Consider the following 12897-nt stretch of genomic DNA (forward strand, 5'->3'; position numbering starts at 1 on the left):
TTATTTTCATCATTCTTGTCCAGCTCGCTTGCACCTTTGCATTTAATTGCAATATAATTACAGCCTTAAATCGCAAGCTTCACCCTTGTTGGTGCTAGACTGGTGGCGGCTTATAAAACCCATTTGCTCTACTGACGTCTAACCGCTGGTTAGCTCAGTTGGTGAAGCGCTCCACCTGTAGTGGAGAGGTTCCGGGTTCGATACCCGGACCAGGCGGATTTTTTTGGTCGCTCACCAGTCACCTAGCTGTGTTTGGAGATTCACGTTTGTCCTTTTTCCCTCTTGTTCCCCCTCTCCAAGGATTATTTTCATCATTCTTGTCCAGCTCGCCTGCACCTTTGCATTTAATTGCATAATAATTGCAACCTTAAATCGCAAGCTTCACCCTTGTCGGTGTTAGACTGGTGGCGGCTGATAAAACCCGTTTGCTCTAATGACGTTAACCGCTGGTTAGCTCAATTGGTAAAGCGCTCCACCTGTAATGGAGAGGTCCCGGGTTCGATACCCGGACCAGGCGGATTTTTTTGGTCGCTCACCAGTCACCTAGCTGTGTTTGGAGATTTACGTTTGTCCTTTGTCCCTCTTGTTCCCCTTCTCCAGGGATTATTTTCATCATTCTTGTCCAGCTCGCTTGCACCTTTGCATTTAATTGCATTATAATTACAACCTTAAATCGCAAGCTTCACCCTTGTCGGTGTTAGACTGGTGGCGGCTGATAAAACCCGTTTGCTCTACTGACGTCTAACCGCTGGTTAGCTCAGTTGGTAAAGCTCTCCACCTGTAATGGAGAGGTTCCGGGTTCGATACCCGGACCAGGCGGATTTTTTCGGTCGCTCACCAGTCACCTAGCTGTGTTTGGAGATTTATGTTTGTCCTTTGTCCCTCTTGTTCCCCTTCTCCAGGGATTATTTCGATCATTCTTGTCCAGCTCGCTTGCACCTTTGCATTTAATTGCATTATAATTACAACCTTAAATCGCAAGCTTCACCCTTGTCGGTGTTAGACTGGTGGCGGCTGAATAAACCCGTTTGCTCTACTGACGTCTAACCGCTGGTTAGCTCAGTTGGTAGAGCGCTCCACCTGTAATGAAGAGGTTCCGGGTTCGATACCCGGACCAGGCGGATTTTTTCGGTCGCTCACCAGTCACCTAGCTGTGTTTGGAGATTTACGTTTGTCCTTTGTCCCTCTTGTTCCCCTTCTCCAGGGATTATTTTCATCATTCTTGTCCAGCTCGCTTGCACCTTTCCATTTTATTGCATTATAATTACAACCTTAAATCGCAAGCTTCACCCTTGTTGGTGTTAGACTGGTAGCGGCTGATAAAACACGTTTGCTCTACTGACGTATAACCGCTGGTTAGCTCAGTTGGTAGAGCGCTCCACCGGTAATGGAGAGGTTCCGGGTTCGACACCCGGAACAGGCGGATTTTTTCGGTCGCTCACCAGTCACCTAGCTGTGTTTGGAGATTTACGTTTGTTCTTTGTCCCTCTTGTTCCCTTTCTCCAGGGATTATTTTCATCATTCTTGTCCAGCTCGCTTGCACCTTTCCATTTAATTGCATCATAATTACAACCTTAAATCGCAAGCTTCACGCGTGTCGGTGTTAGACTGGTGGCGGCTGATAAAACCAGTTTGCTCTACTGACGTCTAACCCCGGGCTAGCTCAGTTGGTAGAGCGCTCCACGTGTAATGGAGAGGTCCCGGGTTCGATACCCGGACCAGGCGGATTTTTTCGGTCGCTCACCAGTCACCTAGCTGTGTTTGGAGATTTACGTTTGTCCTTTTACCTCTTGTTCCCCATCTCCAGGGATTATTTTCATCATTCTTGTCCAGCTCGCTTGCATCTTTGCATTTAATTGCATTATAATTACAACCTTAAATCGCAAGCTTCACCCTTGTTGGTGTTAGACTGGTGGCGGCTGATAAAACCCGTTTGCTCTACTGACGTCTAACCACAGGTTGGCTCAGTTGGTAGAGCGCTCCACCTGTAATGGAGAGGTTTCGGGTTCGGTACCCGGACCAGGCGGATTTTTTCAGTCGCTCACCAGTCACCTAGCTGTGTTTGCAGATTTACGTTTGTCCTTTGTCCCTCTTGTTCCCCTTGTCCATTGATTATTTTCATCATTCTTGTCCAGCTCGCTTGCACCTTTGCATTTAATTGCATTATAATTACAACCTTAAATCGCAAGCTTCACCCTTGTTGGTGCTAGACTGGTGGCGGCTTATAAAACCCGTTTGCTCTACTGACGTCTAACCGCTGGTTAGCTCAGTTGGTGGAGCGCTCCACCTGTAGTGGAGAGGTTCCGGGTTCGATACCCGGACCAGGCGGATTTTTTTGGTCGCTCACCAGTCACCTAGCTGTGTTTGGAGATTCACGTTTGTCCTTTTTCCCTCTTGTTCCCCCTCTCCAAGGATTATTTTCATCATTCTTGTCCAGCTCGCCTGCACCTTTGCATTTAATTGCATAATAATTGCAACCTTAAATCGCAAGCTTCACCCTTGTCGGTGTTAGACTGGTGGCGGCTGATAAAACCCGTTTGCTCTACTGACGTCTAACCGCTGGTTAGCTCAGTTGGTAGAGCGCTCCACCTGTAATGGAGAGGTTCCGGGTTCGACACCCGGAACAGGCGGATTTTTTCGGTCGCTCACCAGTCACCTAGCTGTGTTTGGAGATTTACGTTTGTCCTTTGTCCCTCTTGTTCCCCATCTCCAGGGATTATTTTCATCATTCTTGTCCAGCTCGCTTGCACCTTTGCATTTAATTGCATTATAATTACAACCTTAAATCGCAAGCTTCACCCTTGTTGGTGTTAGACTGCTAGCGGCTGATAAAACCCGTTTGCTCTACTGACGTCTAACCGCTGGTTAGCTGAGTTGGTAGAGCGCTCCACCTGTAATGGAGAGGTTCCGGGTTCGATACCCGGACCAGGCGGATTTTTTTCGGTCGCTCACCAGTCACCTAGCTGTGTTTGGAGATTTACGTTTGTCCTTTGTCCCTCTTGTTCCCCTTGTCCATTGATTATTTTCATCATTCTTGTCCAGCTCGCTTGCACCTTTGCATTTAATTGCATTATAATTACAACCTTAAATCGCAAGCTTCACCCTTGTTGGTGTTAGACTGGTGGCGGCTGATAAAACCCCTTTGCTCTACTGTCGTCTAACCGCTGGTTTGCTCAGTTGGTAGAGCGCTCCACCTGTAATGGAGAGGTTCCGGGTTCGATACCCGGACCAGGCGGAATTTTTTGGTCGCTCACCAGTCACCTAGCTGTGTCTGGAGATTTACGTTTGTTCCTTGTCCCTCTTGTTCCCCTTCTCTAGGGATTATTTTCATCATTCTTGTCCAGCTCGCCTGCACCTTTGCATTTAATTGCATAATAATTGCAACCTTAAATCGCAAGCTTCACCCTTGTCGGTGTTAGACTGGTGGAGGCTGATAAAACCCGTTTGCTCTACTGACGTCTAACCCCTGGTTAGCTCAGTTGGTAGAGCGCTCCACCTGTATTGGACAGGTCCCGGGTTCGATACCCATACCAGGCGGATTTTTCGGTCGCTCACCAGTCACCTAGCTGTGTTTGGAGATTTATGTTTGTCCTTTGTCCCTCTTGTTCCCCTTCTCCGGGGTTATTTTCATCATTCTTGTCCAGCTCGCTTGCACCTTTGCATTTAATTGCATTATAGTTACAACCTTAAATCGCAAGCTTCACCCTTGTTGGTGTTAGACTGGTGGCGGCTGATAAAACCCGTTTGCTCTACTGACGTCTAACCGCTGGTTAGCTCAGTTGGTAGAGCGCTCCACCTGTAATGGAGAGGTTCCGGGTTCGACACCCGGAACAGGCGGATTTTTTCGGTCGCTCACCAGTCACCTAGCTGTGTTTGGAGATTTACGTTTGTTCTTTGTCCCTCTTGTTCCCCTTCTCCAAGGATTATTTTCATCATTCTTGTCCAGCTCGCCTGGACCTTTGCATTTAATTGCATAATAATTGCAACCTTAAATCGCAAGCTTCACCCTTGTCTGTGGTAGACTGGTGGCGGCTGATAAAACCCGTTTGCTCTACTGACGTCTAACGCCTGGTTAGCTCAGTTGGTATTGCGCTCCACCTGTATTGGACAGGTCCCGGGTTCGATACCCATACCAGGCGGATTTTTTCGGTCGCTCACCAGTCACCTAGCTGTGTTTGGAGATTTACGTTTGTCCTTTGTCCCTCTTGTTCTCCTTCTCCGGGGTTATTTTCATCATTCTTGTCCAGCTCGCTTGCACCTTTGCATTTAATTGCATTATAGTTACAACCTTAAATCGCAAGCTTCACCCTTGTTGGTGTTAGACTGGTGGCGGCTGATAAAACCCGTTTGCTCTACTGACGTCTAACCGCTGGTTAGCTCAGTTGGTAGAGCGCTCCACCTGTAATGGAGAGGTTCCGGGTTCGACACCCGGAACAGGCGGATTTTTTCGGTCGCTCACCAGTCACCTAGCTGTGTTTGAAGATTTACGTTTGTTCTTTGTCCCTCTTGTTCCCCTTCTCCAAGGATTATTTTCATCATTCTTGTCCAGCTCGCCTGGACCTTTGCATTTAATTGCATAATAATTGCAACCTTAAATCGCAAGCTTCACCCTTGTCTGTGGTAGACTGGTGGCGGCTGATAAAACCCGTTTGCTCTACTGACGTCTAACCCCTGGTTAGCTCAGTTGGTAGAGCGCTCCACCTGTATTGGACAGGTCCCGGGTTCGATACCCATACCAGGCGGATTTTTTCGGTCGCTCACCAGTCACCTAGCTGTGTTTGGAGATTTACGTTTGTCCTTTGTCCCTCTTGTTCCCCTTCTCCAGGGATTATTTTCATCATTCTTGTCTAGCTCGCTTGCACCTTTGCATTTAATTGCATTATAATTACAACCTTAAATCGCAAGCTTCACCCTTGTTGTTGTTAGACTGGTGGCGGCTGATAAAACCCGTTTGCTCTACTGACGTCTAACCGCTGGTTAGCTCAGTTGGTAGAGCGCTCCACCTGTAATGGAGAGGTTCCGGGTTCGACACCCGGAACAGGCGGATTTTTTCGGTCGCTCACCAGTCACCTAGCTGTGTTTCGAGATTTACGTTTGTTCTTTGTCCCTCTTGTGCCCCTTCTCCGGGGATTATTTTCATCATTCTTGTCCAGCTCGCTTGCACCTTTGCATTTAATTGCATTATAATTACAACCTTAAATCGCAAGCTTCGCCTCTGTTGGTGTTAGACTGGTGGCGACTGATAAAACCCGTTTGCTTTACTGACGTCTAACCCCTGGTTATCTCAGTTGGTAGAGCGCTCCACCTGTAATGGAGAGGTCGCGCGTTCGATACCCGGACCAGGCGGATTTTTTCGGTCGCTCACCAGTCACCTAGCTGTGTTTCGAGATTTACGTTTGTTCTTTGTCCCTCTTGTTCCCCTTCTCCGGGGATTATTTTCATCATTCTTGTCCAGCTCGCTTGCAGCTTTGCATTTAATTGCATTATAATTACAACCTTAAATCGCAAACTTCGCCTCTGTTGGTGTTAGACTGGTGGCGGCTGATAAAACCCGTTTGCTCTACTGACGTCTAACCGCTGGTTAGCTCAGTTGGTAGAGCGCTCCACCTGTAATGGAGAGGTTCCGGGTTCGACACCCGGAACAGGCGGATTTTTTCGGTCGCTCACCAGTCACCTAGCTGTGTTTCGAGATTTACGTTTGTTCTTTGTCCCTCTTGTTCCCCTTCTCCGGGGATTATTTTCATCATTCTTGTCCAGCTTGCTTGCACCTTTGCATTTAATTGCATTATAATTACAACCTTAAATCGCAAGCTTCACCCTTGTTGGTGTTAGACTGGTGGCGGCTGATAAAACCCGTTTGCTCTACTGACGTCTAACCCCTGGTTAGCTCAGTTGGTAGAACGCTCCACCTGTAATGGAGAGGTCCCGCGTTCGATACCCGGACCAGGCGGATTTTTTCGGTCGCTCACCAGTCACCTAGCTGTGTTTGGAGACTTACGTTTGTCCTTTGTCTCTCTTGTTCTTCTTTTCCAGGGATTATTTTCATCGAACTTGCGGGTTAATTTTTGTGGTTTACCGAGATTTACCGCAAAAAACTAAACCATACTCTTAGTCATTCAAAGTGGGCACATAGTTAAATTGGGATGAGGACGATTCGTCACATGCGCATTCGTCACAGGACGATTGGTCACAGGATGATTCGTCACATAGGAACATTCGTCACAGGATGACTCGTCATGCGGGCAACTGGTCACATTGATCAAGCAGGGGACGATAGTAAATTGTAAATTTCAACATCTGCCCACATACCCTGATGAGGAGTTTCACAATTTTCCACTGTCACGTAAACCAATGGTTATATAAACTAATATTACAATACTCATCCGCTTTTCCTTTTATTATATTACGGGTCTTCAGCAGGTTGATCTCAGTTGCAGGCTTGAACGAGCAATACTGCGACTGGCAGCCAAATTAGTTTTTAGTTTTGCCTTGCATACACCTATTCGACAAAACCAACAAGTATCGGAATTCCTTTTGCCGAATGTGTACGAGTACCCCTCGTGCAGCATCATGGCTCTCTCTGTTGCGATCACCTCCATCCTTTTGAATGTAGTTCAAAAATAGTCGCTCTTCTATGGCCTCCGCATTCACCGTTCAGGACGGACCCAGATAGTTCTGTTACAAATTCTTTGACCTCGAGAAGTGAAAGACATGCTAAGATAAGAGGTGACCGACTTTCTGAGGCCCAACCAACATTCAATGTTCGGGACCGAATCAGAAGCTAAAACATTCGTTACAAATTCTTCGCCTTTGTCCGCCCGAACCAAATCGAACAATACATTTTTGGGGGGACGAACAATTGTGGGACCGGTTGGCCGCGTGACGAGTCATCCTATGACGAATGTTCCTGTGTGACGAATCGTCCTGTGACCAATCGTCCTGTGACGAGTGTGCATGTGACGAATGGACCGTATCCCGATAGCGTGCAGGCGAGCTGGTAATTAATCGACGTCTTGTAGACCCTACGGTGGGAAACGATAAAAAAAAAAAAAAAAAAAAAAAAACAGACGAGCACAAGAAAATGTTAACCTTGAGATGTTGTTGTGTGTCGTCCCTTTTTTTATCGTTCCCTATCTCACGGTCCCCAGATGTCAACCAGCATTTCAGTCACATTTGTTCTGTCGCGCGCGTTCCCATCAAAAATAGTTTAGTTTTTTTTGTGTGCTTTTTTTGTTATTTTAAATGTCTCACAATATTTTCTGCGTGTCGTCGAGAAAATGCATACACCATGAAACAGAAAATACAGCGGGAAAAGACCGGAACTTAGTCGCCAGCAGTGTTTCAAACTGAGCCCACACAGGCTCTGCCTATCGAAATCATAGTCCAGACGATTAGGGTTAGCAGGGACGCCGGTGAGAGTCTAGCCTCAAACCCAATGACTGGGCTCGGAAACCGTTTGTGTCCCATGGGGTCGAGTGTTTCTTGGAAAATTCTATACAGGCGTTTTTGTTTTTCTTTTTTTACTTTGGTGTGTGTGTTTTTTCAAGTTTCACAGATTTGTTTAAAAATGCCCTGAAAGCTACAATTATGCAGTTTGTGCAGGTGAGTTATACGTCCAGGGGCACATAGTATAGGGGGCTGAACGTAACGATTAGTCGGCGAATTAAGTAAGATTTGTTAATTAATATTTTAATTAGTAAAATAGGTATATTGTTTCAATTAGAAACTCGCTGAGCATCATGAAAACCACTAAATCCAGAAATGAGTAATTTCAAAAAAAAACTTGAGCGCGTGAGAAGTGGAGTGGTGCGCTAAAGCTGCCACTGGTGCAGCAGGAGCATGGCTACCGGTGCGATAAGGGGCCCGCGCGGTTGTTTCCGTCTCTTATGATAGCCACAGCCTTGCACCTTGTGCACGACTGGTTCTTGAAACGCGAAAGAATAAAGCACATAGGCACGGACACACGCTATGTGTTTTATTCTTTCGTGTTTCGAGTCATCTGTGCCAACCTGCTGTGTCTTCCTCTACGACGGTATATTTAGCGCACTGGTATACGCTTCCCACGCCCTCAAAGTATGTATAAGAATTAGTGGTTTAGAGGATTGGGATGACGCTTAGCAGGTTTCTAATTGGAATCATATCTAAATTTTCATGAATATAAAGGTTAATTGACAAACTTTTCGTTTGTTAAATAACCAGGAGGAAGCCAGGATGACTTTGACTATACTTCGTCTCACCCTACGATAGACTAAAGGCCAAAGCTACGGGCCGCCAGGTCCAATCGCGTTGCACGCTAAACTAGGACATGCTCAACATTGATTAAGGATGGACGAATAATGCTTTTAATCAAAATGCGCTTCATCATTTCTATAGCTTCGATGCTGCAAAGAGCCTGTATGTCGTGGCTTTCTTTGCAATGTAAAATTGATGAGTCACTCACTAAGGTTCATCGAACCGAAATACCAGGCAATTTCTAAGTAGCTCGTGATTGGATCTGGTGGTTTGTAGCTTTTGCCTTTAGTCCATCGTAGAGTGAGTCGAAGTATAGTAAGTCTAGCCCTAGCTTTTTTAGGAACACGCGAGGTCGCATATTCAAGACGATAAACATATTAGACAAGCAAGTAAACGCCGCATAGCCGATTTATCCCCTGATTTTTTTTGGCCAGCTCTTACGCCGGTGTATCGCTGCTTGCTGCTGCCGCTGTCGGCGCTAGCTACTGCTTTCTCGACGTGCGTTCTTCTGTTTTTCTTTTTTGTTTCTGGCACAAGTTTACTTCCCTTATATTTTTAGTTCATTCCATTTTTTTTTTCTGCCTCATCCTCTTTCATTCTTCTCAATACTACTCCGGTGTCTTGAATGTCCCCTTTAGGCTGGAGTCACCCCATGCTCGCGTCCTGTTTTCTTCAACGCGATCCCTGATTAAGGCCGATATTTTGTTCCACATCCAAAACTGACTCGAAAAGCACCAGGAAAAATTAATTCTAGACAAAACGCTTCCGAACTCGGAAGGAAATTAACACAAAAAAAAAATACAGAACTTTAGTTATAGACCTACGTGCTCGGGTCTATAACTAGGCGGGTAAGGATGTTAGACTCACTTCTGCAGCCACACGGGAGACGTCGACAGCAGCGTCGATGCCCGAGTTGCCGATGCCCACGACGGCGACCCTCCTGTCCTTGAACTGTTCTGCGTCCTTGAGGCTGTGGGTGTGCACGATCTTGCCCTTGAACTTCTCTATGCCCTTGAACGTGGGCACGTTGGGAAACCCGTTGTGCCCCGAGGCCACCAGCACTGCGTCGAAGGTCTCTCGGCGATCGACGCCGCCGTTTAAATCCTTGACGACGACGTCCCAGCGACCGGTGGAGTCATAGTCCTCGGCTTGAGTCACCCGCAGGACTTCGTGACGAAGGCGTATTTTACTCGTGATACCAAAATGGTCCGCGTAGCTCCTGATGTACTCCAGCACCTTGGTGTGTTGCATATAGTTGGGAGTCTCTTTGGGAGGTGGGAAATCGCTATGGAATAAGTAAAGCAGCAGTTACAGCGTCTTCTTGTGCAATGCGTTATATGGGCAGTCTTGTACACTTTACTAAAAAAGGGAATCAATTATGATCATAAATACTTTCGTTTTGATAGTATTCATTTAGCTTGTTCGATTATTTGAGAAAAGCCTAATTGAGCGTTATTAAAAAAAGAACCGTTATTTCTTGTATTATTTCATTTCTAGAAATCTACAGTTTTGAAGCCAATTCTTTTGTAACGTCCATTATTAGGTTAGAATAACAAGATTACAAAGTACTCGTCTTCTCCATCCACCATTTTCGGTTGACCATCCTCCTTTGGGAAACTTGGTTCAAGGATACTTCGGAAGAAAACTTGGTCAAACAAATTCTATCATTAGGAAGAAGAGGGGAGAAGCCTCTTCATACGATCTTGGATGCAAAATATAACCGAGAATGGGTAAAAAAGGATGCTTAGGTATTTTAATCCAGGACAGAGTAGCCCGATACAACAAACTTACATCACTTTCCAGTTACTTCAGATCACTCGTCCCCAAACAACAATTCGCTCAAGCGGACTCCTACGTAGCTGGTTACAAGTGACGAAATTGCTTCTATTCCCTTCTGTGTATCGGTCATTTTGAAAGAGAATAATTACATATTTTCCAGAGTAACTCTGAATTAATTTTCTTACTTATCTCCGCATGTTATAGTTTTCATCCGTTATATTCTTTTTTTTTGTTTTTATTCACTGAGGGAAAAAAAGCAAGAAGTTTACACACTGACATATTATGTTTAGTGAGGAAATAAATTCTGATGGAATCACACTGTCACCTGCACTCAAAAAATGCAAAGCCTGGCATTCTTAAGACCTCCAACACCTTTCTTCCCGTCGTGTAACACCTGGATTCGATTTTTTCTTTTCGTAGCTTGTTTGTTTGAATTTGTTAGCTTGCTCGTCCACAAGAAGAGGGGAGACACACTGTAATAAAGAACAGGCTTTTCGGTGCAAACAATATTGGGCAAAGTTCCGAGGTCAAAGTGATCAAGTTTTAACCAAAAGCCAAATGAACACGGTCAAAGTTCATTAGAGATGGTGTAGCGGATCCGGGAGCGCCTTTTCTTTTTGTTCCGTTACTCTTGCTTTGCTTTTGAAGACGCGGAGAAAATGACACCGAACGATGGCGAGCTTTCCAAAAGCTCAAGATAATTAAGAACTCAATCGTCGGTTATAGTAACTATGATAGCTTGTAACAAGAGGGAACGCTCAACTGAAAAGAAGAGACAAAACTGGCTTGCTGTTCGAAATATATTTAACACTTAGCACTTTTTAGAGATACGAATACTTTTTTGTGCTAATGGAAAATTATTTTTTTTTAAAAACTCCAGGTTTCCTACTTCCCTCTCACCCTTTTCGTGCGTCAGCTTTTTGTGACCTAAATAATTATGGTCATTATTGTTATAATAGCAAGTAGTACTTCAGAAATAAATTTCGCATCAGTATTTCTGTATCGCGATACATTTTTGTTCATTAGTATCTCGATTCCTGTATCAAAATACATTGGGAATATTTCTATGTATAGCGATACAACCAGGATAAAATGTATTTCGTTACATTTCTTCAGAAAGACTCTCCCCCCCCCCCTCCTACAACGACATATAAAAGGCCAAACGCATATATATTATTTATTTTTTTATTTCTAAAGACACCACGGTCAAGGGGGTGCTGGGCCATTGTTTCTATGTTGACCAAGGTTCCTTTCGATTCTCAAAACTATTTTTTATGCGTCCTCTTCTCACTTCTGAGAAGTATTGCATAGTCGGGGATTTAAACCAGGAGGCGTGCCAGGAGTCGAGTCAGAGCATCTGCCAAAGGTCCTTAGGTAGGGATTTCTTGAGTCCTTGTTTGCTAGCATCCAATGCCCACTGTTAACCGTCTCTTGCCATAGCGCACACAGTACACACACCCAGCAAAGCTGAATCACAGTCCTGTGCAGCACGAGCCTGGTGGCGGTTGATTTCAAAGAGTAGCATGACTCAGGCAGAGAAGCTCAACAGATATTCGAATGCCTCTGCGGCTGCGCCCGTAATATTGCACGGGTCAAGGGTAGGTCATCAGCCGACGTGGACGTGACCCGCTGCTCTGGTGATCCGAAACCCAGGAAGGAGGCCAGACGTGGCCTCGCTGTGCCGACCCAGACTTCGTACACCTGCGACTCCTCCTGAGCGCGCTGTTTCTCGGGGAGCTCGCACCCGTGCCGGCAATATCATGTCGCAATCCACGAGGTCTTTGTTTGGATGATGCTAGGCAAAACTTGAGCACTGCAATCCTTGCGTCTGCGGCTGAGGGTCGGCACGAACGACCTTCACAACTGGAACGCCACCGTATCATTTTTTCAACCGTAACGGTAGAAAAGACACGTGTTCCAGGATGCTTCAGGTGGTCCACTATTCCCAAAAATTCCAAATAGCACTGCCTGCACGATCTTCAGCGAGGTACCCTACAAGGAAAGCACGTATTGTCCTTTGATACAGCAGTGTCTTAAAGTTGCATGTTCAAGGCCAGACCCACTGATAAAGAATACCAGTTCATTTTACCGTGACGACGTGTGATCAATGTTGACAGAGGAGTCCTTATTGGACAGGGTGTGGTGACGTTTTGATGGGATTTAGGTTGACATAAAATTTATTTAGAGGTTGAAGTCTTTTCGCACCCCTCATCAGACAGAGAGGATGCCAGAAAAGGACCAGGGTCAGTCCTTGATGGAACATTTCTTTTGAACCCAATGAAGATTTTTCGTCATCCGAAACCACTACCTTCAATGCAATGTGGGAAGCCTAATGTAAAGTAATTTCGGTATCAAAAACTCCCACTTCAAACTTCAAGCTTCACCTCAGTTGGTGGCTCAAACAAATTTGAAAAGTGTATTGCAGTATTATTATTTCTGTACGTGTATTTCTGCCCTCCCTAAAATGTATTCCTGTATTTGTATTCCCAAAAACATTTTGACTCTATTTAAAATGTATTTCCGATACGTATCGCGACAGATTTTTACAGATCTATTTTAGTATCAGTCTTTTAGCTACTATTTTAATGTATCCTAGTTTTTGCATTTCCAGATACACTTTTGAGCGCTTCTGCCCCACCCTGGTATCTTGCCATGCCTGCCCAATTAATTATATTCTCATATCTGGATTACTTTATTGTCCCATATTTTTACTTGGAAAATACGTTTGCATCAACCACCTATATGGAAATCTTATATATAAAGCTATTTGCAGTTTCTTAGCTTTCTCCAAAACGTACACTTCTACTGATCTCAGAAATTACAGTAGAGATGTATATTTTGTGAATAGGTATATCTGAAACATCGCCCTATTAAGGCATCTCACCG

At 45.1% G+C, this 12897-nt stretch overlaps 1 protein-coding gene across 1 annotated transcript in view; it reads right to left on the reverse strand.

Annotated features, from left to right (window-relative positions):
* Nucleotides 1-12897, reverse strand: part of LOC8053686 (flavin-containing monooxygenase 5-like) — a 101013-nt gene that overhangs the window by 68899 nt on the left and 19217 nt on the right. The window contains exon 2 of the mRNA XM_040210635.1: nt 9100-9517. Within this exon, the coding sequence (XP_040066569.1) occupies nt 9100-9517 (418 nt within the window). The remainder of the gene's footprint in view (nt 1-9099; nt 9518-12897) is intronic.

This window comes from Ixodes scapularis, unplaced genomic scaffold (assembly GCF_016920785.2).
Source record: "Ixodes scapularis isolate PalLabHiFi unplaced genomic scaffold, ASM1692078v2 PGA_scaffold7__128_contigs__length_106722199, whole genome shotgun sequence".
Taxonomy (NCBI): domain Eukaryota; kingdom Metazoa; phylum Arthropoda; class Arachnida; order Ixodida; family Ixodidae; genus Ixodes; species Ixodes scapularis.